This window comes from Taudactylus pleione, unplaced genomic scaffold (genome assembly GCF_031769625.1).
Source record: "Taudactylus pleione unplaced genomic scaffold, aTauple2 ptg000370l, whole genome shotgun sequence".
Taxonomy (NCBI): Eukaryota; Metazoa; Chordata; class Amphibia; order Anura; family Myobatrachidae; genus Taudactylus; species Taudactylus pleione.
Window position 1 is genome coordinate 3992337 of NW_028284771.1, and position 21055 is coordinate 4013391.

At 42.9% G+C, this 21055-nt stretch overlaps 1 protein-coding gene across 1 annotated transcript in view; it reads left to right on the forward strand.

The window, feature by feature from the left end:
- Window positions 1-1493, forward strand: part of LIX1 (limb and CNS expressed 1) — a 304166-nt gene extending 302673 nt beyond the window's left edge. Inside the window, exon 6 of the mRNA XM_088444625.1 lies at window positions 590-1493. Coding sequence (XP_088300751.1) covers window positions 590-874 — 285 coding nt within the window. The 3' untranslated portion in view covers window positions 875-1493. The remainder of the gene's footprint in view (window positions 1-589) is intronic.
- The last annotated feature ends 19562 nt before the right edge of the window (window positions 1494-21055 follow it).

Here is a 21055-nt window from a genome sequence, read left to right on the forward strand (position 1 = left end):
GTGCATTGATAGTTGAATCAACTGCATATCCATTATCGAAGGATTATGATATTTACACCCTCATTTATTTCATACATGCACTGAAAAAAATATGTATTTTGAAAACAATTCAGATATAGGGGCCGATATGATATCAACCATGAATGTGATTGGTAAGCCTTCATATCGAGTATTTGTTTTGCTTTTATGATCATTGTAGTGTTTTAATTCATGCTCTTTTGTGAAATGCAGGTAGGGGCTTCAAAGGTTTGTCTTGTTTCAACAATTTAAATGCCTGTAATGAGTGTTATGAGTGTTAAGTTTCTATTTTTATGGACAATTCTAAATGGGAATATCTTTCCTCTACTTTACGAGTTGAGTGCAGACAGCGTGTTATCCTTATGGACGTAAACAAAATACAATGATACAAACAGAAGGACAGCTTGTGCATATTTCTTCATGTGTCTACATTATTATGTTATTATATTACTAGATGTCTCTTCCTGTTTCCTCTTTTTTTTACGTCTTTATGAGACATTGTTTTTATTAGACTCCACTGGTTACATGGTTACATACTTCACAGAATAACCAATTTCTATCTCTAAAACAGGAGGTGATCGCCTACTACTCCCAGTACTCCTTAGATGAGCGAATGAGAAGCCACATGGCATTGGACTGGATCATGAAGGAAGAAGAGACACCAGGAATCATATCTCAGGAGCTGCAACTTGCCCTGCGAGAACTAGAGGAGTCCAGAAAAGCTGGGAGGGAACTGCGGTTCTACAAAGAAAAAAAGGAAATTCTGAGCTTGGCTCTGAGTCACATCTACAATGCCTGCATTACTTCCCCTACACATGCTGATCATCTGAACCTTACTTTAAACGGTTATCACTAGCAAATAGGTTGCTTTCATGTGATGTTAGGAGAACAGTGAATGGGAACATGGGCTATAAATTCGTGTGCATAAGACCACCCAGGTTAACACCAAGGAATCTTTTATAGATGTTTTTTTCTTAGAGGTATGCATTTCAAAGTGTTTTGCAAGAGTGTGTCTTTATATATATACTTTAGACTTAATACACATTTTTTGATAGAAAAAAATTGCAGTTGCACTTTTATTGTAAAATGTAACTGCTGGCTAATGTGATGCATGCTTCATTTTATAGCATATTCCAATACAGTCTACAGGCTCTTGGGATTAAAGAGTTCTCCAGCTTTAAACGGCTTTAATTTATTAACCCATACATTCCATTCTGCAACTTTTTTTTTTTTACTATATATATATATACAGCTTTATTATTTTGTATTTATATCGGCAAACTGCGTTATTTCTCTTTGTTGCCCTGGCATATGACATATCTCTACTGTGTCCTCTGTATTAGATACAATTGTATCCTGAGCAGTTTTGTGTTAGGTCACCAAAATAATCAAATCTTCCTGATTATATAAAAACATGTATGAAGATCACAGACAATCTAGAAAGAAAAAGCAATGGCATTACATGCTAAAGTAATCTGAGAGTGAAAGATCCCTTTAGGTGTGTTTTGGTTATACAGCATTAACCATACAGAAAGTTTTTACATTTATAAATAACATAAAAAATAAGTAGCCTTTGGATTCTTTTTCATTTAATTCTTGTATCAATGAACTCTTTAATATATAGGACAGTTGTTAATGGATAATGGTACACACACACAAAGCGATAAGCCAGCGATACAATATCCACTAGTGCACGCAGGGGTGCTTCTGAGTACCCAGAAACCCCCCCTGACCAAACCATTTTTTTTTCAGAGACAGAGACAGCCTTGTCTCTGTCTCTGCACTATCAGTGGGCCACACTTGGAGCTGCCCAGCCGCTGCCTGTTCAGCTGTCAGCGCTTCTGAATCAGGTGGCTTTCATAGTACCTGATGCAGAAGCGCTGACAGCTGAACCAGCAGTTGCCGGGCAGCGCGCAGCGATCAGCAGGGCCTGGACGTAGGCCATCAGGAACTGACTGGAGGCCCGCAAGGAGAGGGGGCCCACTCGCTCCGGCGCTGCCGATCCCCGCGCCCGCTATGCTGCAATGCAAAGCACAAGCATCAGTTAAGTGTGGGGTTTGGGCTGTCTGGGGTAGGCTGGCTATCGGGCTTGGGCTGGCTGTGTTGGGCAGGGGATGGATAGCTGTGTAAGGCTGAGGCATACTGGCTGGGGTGGCTACTGTATCTGGTGTAGGGGCTGCCTGGCTGGGGCAGGGGCTGTCTGGCTGGGGACAGCTGCCTGGGGCAGGCTGGCTGGCTGGGGTGGTTATCTGGTGCAGGGTACTGTCTGGCTGGAACAGGGGCTCTCTGGGACTGGTTGTTTGGGGCTGGGGCTATATATATAGAAACACCCCCCCCCTAAAAATCCTGCATTCGCCCCTGATATCCCTGGCTGATCGTCCTGCACCCTCCCTGCCTGGTGTGCTGGATGATTGATATCGATCATCCACGACACCACCAAGTAACCGACGACTATAGCGACCCGCGATCAATGATCAAGTCGACCTGCATGCACGGCTGATGGACGATATTGCTATCGTCCATACGTGGCCGCGCATCGCTGGCCGATGGTGAGTTGGTAGGGACCTAAAAATTAATGATTTTAATGATGACTGTAACGATATCATTATCGTTCAAATCGCTAATTTATATCGCTACGTGTGTACGCACCATAACGGTCACCTGGAAGGATAACTGTCACCTGGAAGTAGTTCATAGGGAATTCATAGGCTGGAAAATAACTGCTACCAATGTGTTGAGGAGACAGATACACTTTGTGTTAAACACAGTAATGAACAGAAAATAAATCCATCACCGAAAAAAATATTTCGTTACAGTTACCTAAGGGTAGGTTTTACAATCCTCAAAATTCAGTCAAACGATTGGCTGAGCAGTTTATTAAAGAAAATAAATAGGTATATGAAATGGCAGGCACTGTCTACATGTTACCTTACAGTGGGCTGTATCACTGTACTGCTATATAACATAAGGTATATGAAATGGCTGTGTGTTGCCTTACAGTAGGCTATATAACACTACTGCCACATTAGATAGTCCTATACGAAATGGCAGGCACCAGCTGCATGTTCCCTTACAGTGGGCCATATCACAGTACTACCATATAAGGTATATGAAATGGCAGCCACCAGCTACGTCTTGCCTTACAGTGGACCACATCACACTAATGCCACATCAGATATATGAAATGGCAGGCACCGGCTGTGTGTTACCTTACTGTGGGCTATATCACAGTACTGTCATGTCAGGTATATGAAATGGCAGCCACAAGCTACGTCTTGCCTTACAGTGGCTATCTCACAGTACTGCCACATCAGATATATGAAATCACAGGCACCGGCTGCATGTGGCTATCTCACAGTACTGCCACATCCGGTAGTCCTATATGAAATCACAGGCACCAGCTGCATGTTACCTTACAGTGGGCTATATCACACTACTGCCACATCATTATAATAATATAGAATTTTCAGATTTTGACAATTGTAGCGAAGAATAATTAAAATAAGTCAATCAAAAGGATATCTATAAATAACGTTTGAGATGTTGTCACTGGTTACAGTTGTCTATTTCAGGCAAATGTTTTCAAACTTTTGAGATGTATCAAGTCAAATAGCGTTTACGTGGCGATTTATCAAATCTTGGAGAAGGATGAAGTGGAGAGAGAGAAAGTACCAACCAATCAGTTCTTATCTGCTATTTTACAGGCTGTGCTAGATAAATGACAGAAGCTGAGTTTCATTGCTTAAAATGATGCAGTACAGTATGTAACTTCAACATTACTCATGTGACGAACATTCTAATTGATGTCATTACCAATTCCGATGTATGGTTTAAAGTAGCCCTAATGTAAATGATAAGGTTATTAAAAGTCGCTAATGGGGTTTGGTGACCATCTGATCAAATACAGTAGGGGGTGTATTATTTATTTATACATAGATTTTCCAAATGAAAACTTACCTGATGACACAGAGCTTGCTGTTTATATAAATATTATACACAGCCGATTAGACATATATACTGTAATTGTCTCACTTGTGCATTATGTTTTAATAAATAAGCTGAATGTATCAGGAGCACCCAGCATATTTCCAGTACATGTCTGATGCAGTGCGTCTCGATCACAGCTACGCCTCTGGGTGTACACACCGCGGGACGCATGCACTGTGCGACTTATTAGCTACTTAGATGCATATATAGTTGTAAAACATCGACCATCTGCGCGAATGTCGCCATTGTGTGACACTGCGAATCTGGCCATTGTACTTCAGCAATTTTACTGCAAAAGCTGGAGCGCCTGCACATGTGTAGTTTAGAATAGGAGACACATGGTCATTATAGACTTAAAATGATTATAATAGGATCCCTTGTATTCTGCACATAATCTAGTTTGGGGGCTGTGTTGATTTAAATTATAAGGATTGAATTTCATATGGAATTGAGTATCAATGGCAGATTTACTTCCTTCAGTGTTGGCCTTAGTTATGAAGACATGTGTGGATACATCTCACTCTTTATCTAATTTCTCTGTGTTTTTGCACTTAGTATATTGCACTCTTTCCGCCTGATTCAGCAAGGATCGCACTCACTGAGATGATATGCTAATCCTCTGTGATCGCTATACCATCACAGCACATCATAAGGCTGTCCACCTTACCTTACATACAGCCGTAAAACTGTGCAAGTCTGCAAAACCATCGGTAACATCGAGTACTATCGGAGCCTCACGCACACTTGCACAAGGTCTGACCTTACTTAGGAATTGCTTCTCTCATCACACGCAGTGACAGCCCAAGCAGCGTATGGCATCGCAATGGCTAATTTATGCACGCCCCTGTAACGGCTTTCAAAAGCACTGACACGTCTGTGTTTCACCAACCACCCCCCGTTACCACCCCGAACGGTACTTCCTGTCACTCGCTCTGCGATGGGTCTGCGTAGTCACTGCGATCACAGTGGAGTGTCTCGCACACTGTGATGCATGTGCAGAAAGCAACAATCGGCCGATTGCGTGCGTAATTGTAGTTGCGATCCTTGCTGGATCAGGCCCTTTATCCTTAGAGAAGTGAACCTTTAAACTTCACCTTTTTAAAAAAAACAAAAATGTAGAATGTGCTTCTTAAACACCTGCGGTTCTTAATTGAACTCTTTCTCTGCAAATAATTTATTACAGGAACTCTACTTCCCTTTTACTGGTGCCACTAAAGCCAACATACATAAACACATCTTGAATCTGTTTTAACAGAAAAGCTGCCTGCTTGCTGGGCTTCCATTAAACCTAAAAAGTAAAATATGTATTTGCACAATCGGATGGAGTAGTCCTGTAGTGTGATCAGCTGCAGTATAGCATATGATCCTCCAGCAGTATAGCATATGGGACCTCGTTCAGAGTCGGTCGTAAGCACCGACTCGATGGTTAGTCCTGCGCACGCGCAGCGGCCGCACTGCGCGTGCGCAAGCCCCGGAGCGCCAGAGAGCTCGCTACCAAAGGGGCGGCTGTCGATGTTGATCGACAGCTGGCCCCGTTTGGTAGGCGGGCCGGGGGGGGTGGTTTCCAAAACCAAGAAGTACGAGTATTACAGTCTCCGCACTGCTGTATACGGAAAGACCTAGTCAGACAAATACATTTAGGCAAGGCGTAGTGTATACTGTAAATCCTTTATGATAACGTCATGTGCCTCAGTTTGTACTACCGTAGTGTACCTAGGTTACCAGTACAGTGTGTGGTGCAAGATATTAGCATTTCCTAAGCAACTGATGGGACAGAAGCGCTGAGCGGAAGCACCACAGTTCCCAGTTTTGCAAAATAGTCCTTTGATTCTGTTTAGCAAGTTTATAAAATTATAAAGGGTTATAGAGGGAGCATTTCTCTGGCCGCTTGTCACAAACCACCTCACTTGTTACATTAACAGAACCAACCTCCATGAGTTCTTCAACTATAGCAACCCCTGTTGAGCAATATGGTCACCAGTGCCTGGTTGTCCCCAGGACTTAATCTCAGGGCGATGATAATATAACAGGTGATAGTTGGCAGGATAGAATACTAGTATAAATGACAGATTTTCCTCGCTGTACCATGACAGCAAGGAGAGATGCTGCAGCAGCAGGAGACCAATGATTGCTGATAGCCTGGACACAGAAGGAGAGACTTTGAGTATGCAGGATATAGTATCTGCAGATGACTGTAGGCAGGTACACACGAGACTATGTCTAGTATGTACCGACCTCGTAAGCGACTGGACCCAGCATGGTGCCAGCATCGGCAAAGAGACGGCGGGGGCCATGCTGCATTCGACAGCTTGACCCTCTCTAACTATGTCGCCCATCGGACCTGTACTCGCGGAAGAGTGCATCTTCGGCAACATAGTGGGTACACACTAGACGATGTGCCCGATATCTCGTCTGATCTGGCCGGATCGGACGAGATAATGTCTAGTGTGTACTGGCCTTAAAAGATTGCACAGCATATAGAAGAAGCAAACTAGAAGTAATAGGAAAAGCAGTACAGCAGACGCAGAAGTAAGCTATTCAGCATGGTTGTAGGCACAGTAGTGGATGAGCAGCAGTCTGTAATAGAAGAATACAGAATAATGTATAGTACGAATAGGTAAATGGTTCAAGTGCCGCAAAGTAGAGGTCAAAGGCAACAAACAGAATCCAATTTGCAGGCAAAAGGTACTGTCCTGGCAGCAATAAAGCCAAGTTAGGATCACACACAAAGGTGCAGTCCTGGAGGCAGTAAGGTAAAGGCAGGCTCAGGCAGCAATCAGGAACCAGGTTACAGATGAGCATAAGGACAGGAGCACAAAAACACTAGCATGTACAATATATAACCAGCAAGATACAGTATTACAGTATGTCTGTAGTAGGTGGCTATTTGAGTCAGCACCAATGAGAATCTGACAGTGGACCCAACCCAGATGACATAAGTAACATGAGACTGCAATACAGCCCTCAGATTAAAACTGCAGCAATATCGGCAACACCAGCAACCAAGATGGGCACCTGAACAGCTACAGTACACAGATAAGAAGTTACCTGCTGTACCTAACACCATTCATTTCTTTACAGTTACAGTTTACATACACAACCATTTTTACGCTGAAAAAACAATTACATTTTGCACCAGCTCTAAACTTTTGGATATTGGGCTTCTTCCTATACTTTTAATGGGGCACATTTTGCACTTTGATAATTTCTAGGCCTACTTTGCCCCTTGTTAAAAGAAACTTCAAACATATAAAAAATGAAAACATGGGATAAATGCAGTCTTGATGTCCTCTTTGTCTCTTCATTAATACTTAAATAAGGCTAAACTTACATTGCCACCATGCAAGCCTAGTGGAGTGGAGAGTAAGCATTGAACCATGAAGTGCCCTGGGTAGACCATTTAGATGCACTGAGGCAAAACCAAGCCAATCTACAGTACGCTTTGTAAATGAGGTCCACAGATAACAATTGTTATCTGGAGGTTAGAGAAGACGGTGCTACTAATTCACATTGCAGCATTCTTTGAATATCTCCAGGTCAGGCATTTTATCAAATCACTCCCAATTTCCAAAACTATATGACACTTGACTCAATTTTACATGTTATCACACATCTTTTTCCAAAAGTATGAGTTCCAAAATGTATAGTCTAATCCTCATAGACAAGCAATTCACTATACTGCAATATGAGAAAAATTGGGAAGCAGATCGGGAGAAGCCATTGGAGAAAGTACCTGGATGAGCAGAAGAATTAAAAAATATCAATCTCCATGCACATAAATAAAACTCATTTAAGGTTGACTACAGGTGATACCTGGTACTACTAATCTAAATCACACTACTCATTATGCTGTTGAGGATGTAGTGGAACACTTGTCTTCCACTGTATATGGTGTACCAAAAAACTCCGAAACGTCTACATTTACTGTACCAGGTGTGTGATTAGACAAACCTTTGGGCAATTTAACTATCCAAATACTAGCTAGAGCCAAATGCCTAATTATCAGTCAATGTAAGTGCCCTGAGGGGCTTCATCTTGGTCCTCAGGACCCCACACAGGTCACATTTTCCAGGTCTCCTGGTAGGTGCACAGGTGTATTCGTTACTCATTGGCACATTTTAAAAGATCCACAGATGGAGCTAATTATTTCACTTCTGATTCTGTGAGACCTGGAAAACATGCCCTGTTTGGGGTCCTGAGGACCGAGTTTGAGAACCTGTGATCTACTGGATTGTACTGTAAAATATGGAACCTAGTGGCCTACTCAAATAATAAGTAAGCTAAGGATGTTGTAAAGATCAGTCCAGTAATGGTACCAAAGTAGCTTCTGACGCGTTTTGTTGTGAAAGTTGTTGGTTATATGACAATGATACGCGTTAACTACACTACTTTGGAAGTATCAATGGATCCATTTATACAATATCCTCAGCTTAATAGTAAGTCATACAAATCTAACCACAAATGTACTGACACTGAGAAATATTATAACAAATATAATTACATTTTGCACCAAGTGCTAACAATATACTGTAACTGCAAAGTTCAAATATATTTACAGTTACAGAACATATATAAAAGTCAAGTATATATAAAATGTCAGTTTGAGTTCTTACAGACCTGTTTTTAATAAAGCAACCAGTTACAGCAAAACAATAACACAGATATGCCATTATGCCATCACAATTCCAGAACTCGGTTTTCATGCCGTAAATACAATTTAATCTGAGTATTTTCTTTTATAGTGCTAAGGCCCGTATTCAGTTTGAAGCGTTAAGTCCGGATCCGCGTTAATTTACCTCCGATGACGTAATTATCGCCTGTTTTGGTTTTGAAGGACTTTCCGCCTAGGTGGAAAGTCAATGCAATGTAATAGAAGGTAAAGTATCGCCTATGAATGGCAGGCAGAAAAAAGTGCAGAATTGGGGTTTTGGGGTGCAACATTTCATTTCAGCCTTCAGACAGTCCCCCAAAGGTAATCTGTCAAAAAAAAAAAAAACTTAAGGACACCCCAAAGATAGACTTAGAAAAAGGGGGGGGAAAAAAATGTTGGGGTACAAACTTAAAAACTAGCGAACTTGACTCTGGGGGGGTCCCCAAGTATGCCCTTGGTGTTTTTTTGATTGCAGGTTTTTGCGGCAGGTTGATTTTTCACGATTTTTTCAAATTCACTTTTTCAACTTTAAATATGCTGACCCCCATTTTCAAGTACCCCAAATTTGCTAGGATAACTTATTTTCTGGAAAAAATACTCCTAAATACTATTCTGCATCAGGTATAGAAAAAAAACGCTATTTAGCAGCTATTGAGCCCATTTAAAAACACCAAATACCTTCAGCGAGCCAAATCGGGGGGTTCCATAGTGAACCCCCATGTAGAGCATAATTTGGGGGGTGACAGGCTGATTTCCCCAAAAATGACAGTACTTTTTGCTAGTTACAGTATCGCCGGGTGCCGTTTACGCGTACTTTGAAATTGAATACGGGGTAAAGCGTGCATGGGCGTGATACTTTAACGCCTACAAAACAGGCGATGTTGGCGTTAAGTCCGGGCCGCGTTAACTTAACGCGGCTTGGCTCAAATTGAATACGGCTCTATGTCTTTTAACAACTGACAAATTTGGTTTTCAGTTGTGTCTTAAGCTGGGTATACACTATAAGACCTATCGTCCAAAATATTGTTCCGACATGGATCGGAATGATATATTTTACAAATCGTATAGTCGGTGTATGTCCATTCCGCCATTCCGGGCCGTCGTTCATTGCATCGTAACTTCTGCTGTGCTACCCATCAGATGGTGCGATGTACCAAGTACAGTAGGACATTTTGTGTAGTGTGTACACACGACCACACAATATATTGGACAATCGTACCTTTAAAGTTTGGCACTATTCTACATGATGATTGCATTAATTAATTAATCCCTGTATCTAATATATCATGCCGTCACTTGGAAGATTGTATTGTGTGTTTTGGGATTTTGTAAAATTGGAATGACTATTGCATAGTTTGTGACATTGTATAGTCTGTACCCATCTTTACACTTGAGACTGTCTGCTATGGTGTAATGTGTGACATTTAAATTGCAAATGCTTCAGAGCAGAGAGGGCCTGATTCAGCATGGATCGCTATTGTGATCGCATCTGTGATTGCGCACGCAGGTCTGCTGTTAATATATGCTAATGTTTGCAACCGCTCAGCCAGCATAGAGACGCCCACCACAGCTTCCTCACATCCGTAATACCTCTCAATCCTACGTATACATCGTTAACATCGGACCCTCACGCAGAATTACAGCAGGTCTGACCTGTCTCAGAAATTGCAACTCTCGTCGCACGCAGTGAGTACACAAGCTGCGTATGCCAGTGCAGTGGCTAATTAATGCACGCCAAAGTAACGGCGTTCAAACGGACAGGCACGCCTGCGTTTCTACAACCACTCCCCCGTCACCACCCCCAAACACTGACGTCACATCACTCGCTCTGCTATGACTTTCTATCTGCGTGCATGATCATAGTCCAATAGCAATGCTGTCCTGCACATGCGCACTGCGGTGCATATGCAGTGCGCACCATCGGCCGATCTGTGTACACGGTTGCCAGTGCGAACTATCTGAATCAGGCCCAGAGTTAATTCTGAATGTTTGGTATCATACTTGGTATTCCCATGAGTCTTGTCTCTTTCTATAGCACTATGCTCACTGTGTGGCAACATATAAAGGTATATATACTTGTTGTAAATCCGCAAATCTTTTATTACTAATTCAAACAAAACAGTAATTTCAAAACTTTTTTTTTTGAGGTTATACAAGTTGTTTATAATGATGAATTAAAGAAAAGATTGCATAATTATAATTACCAATATCCATGTGGTCATTACAGTCTTTTCTTTTTCTTTCTTTTGTTTTTCTTTTTTAAATTGGGAAACACATTAGTTCCCTAATTAGGAGCAGCAGACTATAGGCCCCCTTACACGGTGTGATATAGCAGCCGATCCGACGGATTGGTACGATATCGCTGCTATATCGTACCTTGTGTGAGCATGATATTGGCCAGGGTGCGCTCCTGTGGGATCGTATAGCGCTCCTCCAGATCTTACATGCTGCACATAAGATCTGGTGATGCGATGTACGATCTCATGCAGCGCTATGCAGGGGGGGAGGGGGTGTTTGGCATATCGGACGGGCAGCGGATCGCTCCGTGTGTAGGGACCGCCAAATATGTCGCCCATCGGATTGTCTGTAGCATCGCAAGGTACATATCGCACCGCGTAATGAGGACCTTAAGTCTATTGAGGTGTTTTATATACAGCAGTGTATGCCTGGAATTTTGTGTGTTTGTTTATAAAGTGTATTTGTTAATTTTTTAAAACATGTCAAAACACATTTTCGCTATTACCTCTAAGATCTTTGTTGTGTCTTAGAAAGTTTCAGTGAGTGGGGGTATAATAACCATTAGCTACTGTAGTAAGGTAAGAGCAGCATCACAGCACAGATTATTTCAGGAGATGAGTGTACTGGTCATGTGGGACACAGTGACCATCCAGTTAAGATTGATAACTTAAGTGTGTCTGGACAGGGCTGCATGTGACCGGAGAAATATCATATTAGTAAGTATGGGAAAGTAGGCAAACAGGAAGCAACAGACTGCAGATGTACTAAGCTCTGAAAAGTGATAAAGTGGAGAGTGATAAACCATCAGCCAATCAGCTCCCAACTGTCATTTTTCAAACACAGCCTGTAACATGACAGTTAGGAGCTGATTGGCTGACCAGTTATCACCCTCCACTTTATCACTTTTCAGAGCTTAGTACATCTCCCCCTGAGAGTTATAAAGTAAATTGAGATGGATCCTCTAACTGCAAATAGTAGTGAAGTAAGCCTAAAGTGGGAAATTTCCCCGAGTGTTAAGCGTTTTTTTTACTCGTTATGTGTGTTCATTTTGATTTTACTATTTATCATGTGAGTTTTTTTAACAGCGCTGCCAGCATGATTAGCACTGTCGCTCGCCGACAGGCTGGCCAATGGTAAATTAAGTAAAAATGCCGCTAGACTCTGCGGTAATTATTACTCAATGGTAATAATCAGTAGATATTAGACTCCTTGATAAATGGGCCCCTAGGTTTTTAAATGGAACTTGTTTATATAATTTGTTGTTCAATAACAGCCATTTACATTTTGTCCTGGGCCCCAACATTTTCTTCAGCGCAATATTTGCTCATTTTTTTGGACGATGAAAGACTGTAAAAATGTAAAAAAAAAACAACATGTGAAATATTATTAGGCATGTACAGTAAGTGTAGTATATTTCTAGATAGATATCAACCGGACCTATTCCCCTGGTTGATATTTATCTACTTCCTAATGTAGCGCATACTTTTCTCCTGAATTAACCTGATCTTAATTAATTATTTTCATGTAAAAGTCTTGCACTTAATTGGTTTCAAATATTATAATAATGTGTGATTGTTTTTGTTGTGCAGATTAGAACATATCAAACTGTCAAACACGATATCAGGGCATTTTCATTTAAATATGCTGCATTAAAATGAACTTTTCCTAACTGGTTTATAAGTAACTAAGCTCAGATGTGTGGTATCAGGGTTGTGGTAACTGGTTAATAAGTAACTAATCTCAGATGTGTGGTATCAGGGTTGTGGTAACTGGTTAATAAGTAACTAATCTCAGATGTGTGGTATCAGGGTTGTGGTAACTGGTTAATAAGTAACTAATCTCAGATGTGTGGTATCAGGGTTGTGGTAACTGGTTAATAAGTAACTAATCTCAGATGTGTGGTATCAGGGTTGTGGATGCATGAAAGACCTAGTTATAGAACTGTAAAGAAACTGAAGCATCCAGATCCTAAACTATGTCAGAGAGAAGCATGGCTCAGTGAGCAAGGGAATGATGCAGGGGAAAAATGCTTCAGTTTTATTTTTAAGGACTAATGGTCTACTGCCGATATATAAGGATCAAGATAGTCACCATTGGACTCAGAGGGCCTGGTGCTGAGATGGACATAAGTTGGTCGTACATTTCTTATAACAAGCATGCACATATATTTGCCTATCTGCAGAGCTGTACGCATCTCCAGTCTGTGTCTGTAACATATGCCCCTGGTTTACTACTAGCTATCATCATCATCATTATCAGAGTGCACTTAAAGATACACCTTTAAAAAGGCATAGATTTGCTTATGTCCTGGTCTACATAGTCCCACTGATCTTACATTGGATCTCCCCATCACAATGAAGTTGGTCATAAGTGTAGATGTGAAATGCGTGTAATTCTGCATCACCAATACTGCAGAGCACGTACAGCACATTGTGGGTTCATCCAAGATACGCTCTGCAAATGAGCTTACATACAACTCTGCATCAGCCCCAGAATGTTTATAAAGGGATTCTAGGCTACTCAAAACCCTCATCCAACACATAAAACACTTTATTAAATTAGTTTGATTTTCTTTAATTGTCTAAGTTTGTATGTATTATGAGCAGTACAGGTTGAGTCTCCCATATCCAAATATTCTGAAATACTGAATTTTTTGAGCGTGACTGATATAGTGACACCTTTGCTTTCTGATGGTTCAATGTACACAAACTTTGTTTTATGCACAAAATGATAAAAAATATTGTATAACACCATCTTCAGGCTGTTTGTATAAGGTGTATATGAAACAAAAAAAGCATTCTGTGTTTAGATCTGGGTCCTCAGGATATCTCATTATGATACGCAAATATTCCAAAATATGGAAAAATACAATATCCAAAATGCTTATGTTCCCAAGAATTCTGGATATAGGAGATTCTTCCTGTAATATAATATATTGTCAAAAAGCAACATGGACAGATTTTGTTTGCTTAAATGCACTAATGTCAAGTCTGTTACTTAAAGGGTTATGGTGCGTACACACGGTCAGATTTTTCTTCAGATCTGAACGATAACGATTTAAAAAATTGCTCAATCGTTCATATCTGAAGGAAAATCTGACATATCTGACATGTCTGAACGATGAACGATGCGTGTTCCCGATGGTCAGATAACGATATCTGACATCTGATGTGATTGCAGTCAGATTTGGACGATTCCATTCATTTTAATGCAGTCAAAAATCGTTCATAGTTCAAATCGTTCAAATCGTTGGTCAAATCGTTCATCAAATTGTTCAGATCATTCAAATCGTTCAATCGTTCATCTGACACATCCGACACATCCGACAAATCTGACCGTGTGTATGCTCCATTATACAATGATATCAATGACAGTAGAACTTGTTAGTATATATAGTAATTTTGTAAACTGAAAATATGCTGTTTTTAATTTCTCTATTTTTTTTAAATGATGCATTAATATAGTATAATGTTTTGTATTGGTCTGAATTTGTATTTTTTTACCAGGACAAAATTAATTGATGTCTAAATAAAGATGTATAGTTTTCAAAACCCTAACATGTTTTCTCATCTTATTTTGACTATCAGTTACTTAAAAAATATATACTTACAATGCACCTGTAGCCTACACAGAGAATACAACTCATACATCACCTTTCTGTCCCAGTGGTGTCTCTGCTCTGTATGTTCTGGAATGTTTTAGAGTGTTATTTGGTAACATACAACTAAAAAGTAGAGAATCAGGGGGAGTTTGGAGACATTTCCGCCCATGTCATAAAATCAGACTATTGCCGAGTACAATACAAACTAAAATTAGTGCGCTATGAATTAGCCCCTAAATTACTGTTTTGATCTGCTGCTCTCAAAGTGGATTCTGCTGTCCACTAAAACAGCCAAATACAAATAAAAAATGAGAGCACTTGATCAAATGCAGGTGATGAACCAACAATTTATTCACAATATATTCACAATAGAAATGTATATAATAAACCTATAAGGCATAAAATATACAGTTGGCAATCATCAGATAAAATCCTCCAATACACACACTAAACTTTTAAAGGTAAAGAGTAATAACTTTTCAGACAAGTTTAAATAACCACTTTTTGCAACACTGTTGCCTTGTGTGTTTAAAATAGACACATTGGGCAAAATTTACTAAGCGTCGGTTTCTATTCTATTCTAAACCCCGGCAGTTTGGTGGCGGTTTCTATTCTATTCTAAACCCCAGGGGTTTGGTTGCGGTTTTGCAGTGGTTTCTAAATGACAGCCCTGTTCTATTCTATTCTAAAATGTGTTTTGATAGCAGTTTTGCAGCGGTTTTGGCCTTAGTAAATCTGCAGAAAGCAAAACTGCCGCCAAACCACAGTCAAAACACATTTTAGAATAGAATAGAACAGGGCTGTCATTTAGAAACTGCTGCAAAACTGTCATTTAAAAACTGCAAAACCGCCACCAAAACCCCGGGGTTTAGAATAGAATAGAAACCGCCACCAAACCGCCGGGGTTTAGAATAGAATAGAAACCGCAGTCAAACCGCCACTTAGTAAATTTTGCCCATTATATCATCCGAACGTGCAAAGTGTGTGTAGCCAGTCCGCGGATGAAGTCTCTTAGCACACGCGGTCAAAAATGAATAATCGGGTATATAGAACCAAGTCCAGAAAGAGTCACATAGATGTCACCATAAATCCAAAAGATAATTATAGCTGGCAGAACCGTGGTGCCGATGGTAAATATTGCACCAACTACAGCAAAGATAACCTTCCAATTGGACCTTGGAATTAAAGGTTTTTACGTAACCTGTGAGCAAACTGGGATATACTCACAGGTAAACCAAGAGAGCCCCAAATTGTCCTGTTGATAACACCCGTTGGTGAGCAAGAGGGCTGGATCCACGTACCTCTGTGTTGCGTCGGCTGGGATCTCCCAAGAGACCCGCTGGTGTTGCTGATTAAGGGTATGAATGTCCACTCCTTATACAGCAATTAGCAGGATATCGGGCTTGTAATATTCAGGTTTGGAGCCAGCTAATGACAGCATAGATTGAAGGTAACAGGCTGTAAGATCTATACCACAGGTTCTCAAACTCGGTCCTCAGGACCCCAAACAGTGCATGTTTTCCATGTCTCCTCACAGAATCACAGGTGAAATAATTAGCTCCATCTGTGGATCTTTTAAAATGTGTCAGTGAGTAATGAATACATCTGTGCACCTGCTCGGTGACCTGCAAAACGTGACCTGTGTGGGGTCCTGAGGACCGAGTTTGAGAACCTCTGATCTATACCATACCGTGGTTAGTATAAGATTCTGGCAGCTTGGAGGTTTTAAAGAAGAAGCCAAACAAAAGTCCAGCTCCAGCGGTTGCATGCGACGTCATCATGGTTTGATGTGCTGCACAAACCTGCCAATATCACATGCGGCGCCATGCATGCTAATGAAGGACGGAACAAGTGATCGTTCCGTCCTTCATTAATCACTGCAGTGTGTACCAGCAATCATACTGGTGGTACAAGTGTGTACCCACCTTATGACATCTCTGAAACCCGCAAAAATCCATATGGCCAGGAAGATATTTGCATGCGCCATCCTTTTTCTTAAGCAGCAGGCAGTTCATGATATCCAAGGGAACTTTGCAATGATATATTGTTATTTGTCCATTAACATTGTCACTCAGTGCCCTGCTACCTTCATCATTAGTTTTGCTAAACTTGCTTAACTCCAGTACTGGCTTCTGGTAGCTGTACGTGAATAGGTTCAGCATGTTGTGTCCTGGGTGAGCTTGCTGTTTGCATCTTTACTGTTTGACCATGACTGCCTTCAGCTCCTTGAACTGTATTAGGACAAATCACTAATAACTGTGAAATGCCTGTGATCAGTGTTGGACTGGGGCATGAAGGGCCCACGGGGGAATGCAGTGGTAGGGGCCCATGCTTTATGGGCATGGTCAGCCACCACAGAGGCTTGGCTAATCATTAGAGAGTGAATGGTCTGGGCCTCTTTCTACATATATAGTATATACTGAAGGCAGGGGCGTCTTAAGAGAGGAGGGGGCCCGTGTGCACGCCCTGTGCGGGAGCCCACACCTCTCTCCCCGGTGGCTGGCAGCCGACTGATGTGGCTAGCCAGCCACCGGAGCCTTAGTAAACTCCGGGCACTAGAGTGTGCCCGGAGTCTACTGCGTATGCGCAGAACGCCGTAAAATGGGCGCGGCGGCCATATTCTGATGTTCTGAGCAGCGCAGACACACCGTGGGACCACGGACAGGTAAGTCTAAAATAATATGGGTGCTGTGTGTGCAGTACGGGGCCCCCCTGGACCTGGGGGGCCCGTGTGCCACACACACACTGCACCCATTATAGATACGCCACTGACTGAAGGGGTATGCATGAAAATGTACCAAACTGATAACATAAATGCACTGTAGTGAGTACACCATAGTCCTGGGAATGCAGTGTAAAATAACACATGTATAATAATTAAGCACAATAGAGTAAACATTTATATTTTGTGTACAGTCTGAATCCTGACTTAGAGGAAGGGGTGGGGCCCACCGGGGATTTCCCCTGTACCCCTGTGGGCCAGTCCAACCCTGCTTGTGAGCATTTTATCCTTAGATGCTAAGTAGGTTTTTGGTAGAATATAATATAAAATGAATTTTCCATATATTAAAGGTCCTTAGGACTAAAGACATATTACTAACTGGAGTTACAGCTCTTGATATCTCACCCATAGCTAAAGTAATAGTCTATGACACACCATTCAATCCCAATATCTAATGGGCCTGTCCTCTGTCACATCTGGATTTCACCCTGGCAATAGAACCTCTTGCAGCATTGGTCAGAGGCTCATGTGAATTTTTCCAGATTGATGCTATGGTGAATTACATTATCTCGTGTCTGGGGAGGATAATTGGGATAAAAATAAATATATGAAAACTGTTCCAAATGCATTTTTTAATTGTCTACTTACCTTAGATTCATTTGAATGATAAACACAACACAACCTCTCTATGATTAAAAATAAACAAGGACCATGGGAGGAAGAGTCAAGTTGCTGCAATATTTGTTTCACATATAGTTGTTGTTAGTTTTCATATTAAAATGTAACTTTCTCAAGTAAACTTACTTGCATACGGTATATGTGGGGACTGTCCAAAAATATTGTGTCTTCCCAACTTAACGGTATCTCCTCCCTCAAATTTTGTTGTCACCTGGAATATCCTCTATAATGTCAACCATCAAACCGATTTGGAACAACCAAGATATTATCCCTCTGAGATTTTACACACCTCATTTCAAACAATAGATGCAAGCTGTGGTACGTCTACTTCGTCACCTTAATATTCAAATCAAATGGGCATCTTAACATAACATACAGCAGACATTTTCTTCCTTCAGACCTTTGTTCTTTGAGTTCTCCCAAGTAAAGCTGGGTACACACTTGCTGATGTGTGTACCCTGCAATGCGATGCCTAACCGCGCAATATATCGGGCGATCGTTATACACTGCATGATGCGGTGACCACCCGCCAGATATGTCGTGCACTGGCTACATCCACTATGCCGACGTCGGCATCTGGGTCGTCCATCGGCCCTACATGCAGGCTGATGGAATGACCCCGATGGATGACCCACGGGAGCACGCATAGCAGGTACACACTGGCCGTTGTGGATGATATGTCCGTCGGATCGGGTGACCTATCGTCTAGTGTGTACCCAACTTGAGACACTGGCCCTCATTCAGAGCCGCTCGCAAAAAGCGAGCATTTGCTCTGAATGAGGACGGCCCCTTTTTTTTTAAAGCCGGCCTCCTGGCCGCTCGCTAAGCTGTGGGTGACCACCCACAGCTTTTTCGAGCGGCCAGGTGGTAGGGTCTCGTCTGCTGCAAGCCCCAGTGAGGACCCCGGACCGAGGAGCATGCCGGAGTGGGGATTAATGTAAGTGGAGTTTTTTTTCCTCTTCGTGCGTGCTTGTGTGTGTCTGGCTGGGGGGGTATGGGGGCTACTAATACGACTACTAAGGACACTGCTGGTGGGGGGGACTACTACTACTAAGGGCACTGCTGGGGGAGGACTACTACTACTAAGGGCACTGCTTGGGGGGGACTACTACTACTAATGTTGGCTGTATTTCCCCTTCGTGCTAGGGACCTGGAAGTGACGTGAGTGAGGGCGGAAGTGTAACTCCTGCCCATGACAGCCAGCTAAATAAGTACTTTGGACCTCATTCAGAGGCGGTCGTTAGATGCAAGCGGTCGCACAGAATCAGGGCGGCCACTTGCATCCAGAACGGCCACCTAATTGTCGATCGTTAAGCTGTGGGTTACCACCCACAGCTTAACGACCGACCAGGCTGATGGTCGCGATGGTGGTCACCATCGCGACCATCGGGGCTTACGACCAGATCCTAGGCTAGGGTCTGGGCACTCGTAAGCCCCAGGGGTTTTCTGCTCTGATGGAGCAGGAAGCTCCCCACTGACATCACTGATGATGTCAGTGCGGCCGCCCACAAAACGCCTCCGTTTTGGAAACCACACCCCCGGCCTGCCTACCAAACGGGGGCAGCTGTCGATCAACATCGACAGCCGCCCCTTTGGTAACGAGCTCCGGAGCGACAGAGTTTTTTTGTCGCTCCGGGGCTTGCGCACGCATAGTGTTGTCGCTGCGCTTGCACAGGCCAAACCATCGAATCGGTTACAAGCGCATTGGCGCTCGCGACCGACTCTGAATGAGGTCCTTTGTCCCCACTTAAACAAGTTTGTTGTCCCCTCGCGGGCTCGCTGTTCTCGCCACGCTTCGGGCACAGTGGCACGCTATGCTCGCAACATGGTTATATTCCCTCTCTATGTCCACTTGGATGGCAGGGAATGACGCTGGACACTGGCTGATGAAGTCAGGGTCCTCTCCATGATGGGGCTTTAGACATTACCCTACTACCAAGGGACTGCTGGGTGGCGGACTACTACCACTACTAAGGGCACTGCTGGGGGGGACTACTACTAAGGGCACTGCTGGGGGGGACTACTACTAAAGGCACTGTTGGGGGGTACTACTACTAAGGGCACTACTGGGGGCTCTGCTGGTGGGGCCACTACTGGGGGACACTGCATAGAGGGATTACTACTAGGGGTACTGCTGGGGGCACTGCTACTGGGGGCACTGCTGGGGGTCTACTACTGGGGGCACTTCATGGGGGGATTACTGCTGGGGGGGCTACTACTAGGGGCACTGCTGGGGGGTACTGCTGCTGGGGGCACTGCTGGGGGGACTACTACTACTGGGGGCACTGCACTGGTGGGACCACTACTGGGGGCACTGCATAGGGAGGGATTACTGCTGGGGGGACTACTACTAGAGGCACTGCTGGGGGAGGGCTGCTACTGGGGGGATTACTAATGGGGGCACTGCGGTGGGGAGACTACTACTAGGAGCACTGTATCGGGGGGACCACTACTGGGAGCACTGCAAAGGGATGGTTACTACTGGGGCACTATATAAAGGGCACTGCATAGGTGGGGGACTACTGGCATAGGCAAACGCAGGGGGGGTTTCCGTCTGCCTGGAAACCCCCCTCCTAGGCTCACACCATGACCACAATATAAATAGTAATGTAATAGAATTTTACTAGTGCTGCATGTTCTTCACAGTATCACAAATGAAATAAAAAGCACCACCTGTGAAACTTTTAACATGTATCAGTCAGTAATAAATAACCTGTGCACCAACTAGGAGATCTGGAAAACATTCACTGTTAGGGATGTGCTGCTATAGAGCCCAATATGTACATATATGTCCAGGGCAGTGCTAGGTTATCCTGCTGCTCCCCCAGACTCCCGGACTTGCTCTAATACTCTGGAATTGTGCCCACATCTAAAATAAAAACATTCAGCTCAGGCAGGATGGCCCTGCTGCCGCATTTAATGGGTTACTGTGATTGCTGGTCCTCTATATGCTGAAATTATTACACACAATACACTTTGTATGATGCATATTAAAGCTGGTTAAGTGCTAATTCTACCCTCTTCATGGACTTGCCACACTCACTCTAAAATCAAGCGTTTTGAAACCCCCCTCTAGAAATCCTGCGTTTGCCACTGACTGGGGGCACTATATTGGGGGCACTGCATGAGGGGGACCACTACTGCCGGCACTACTGGGGCA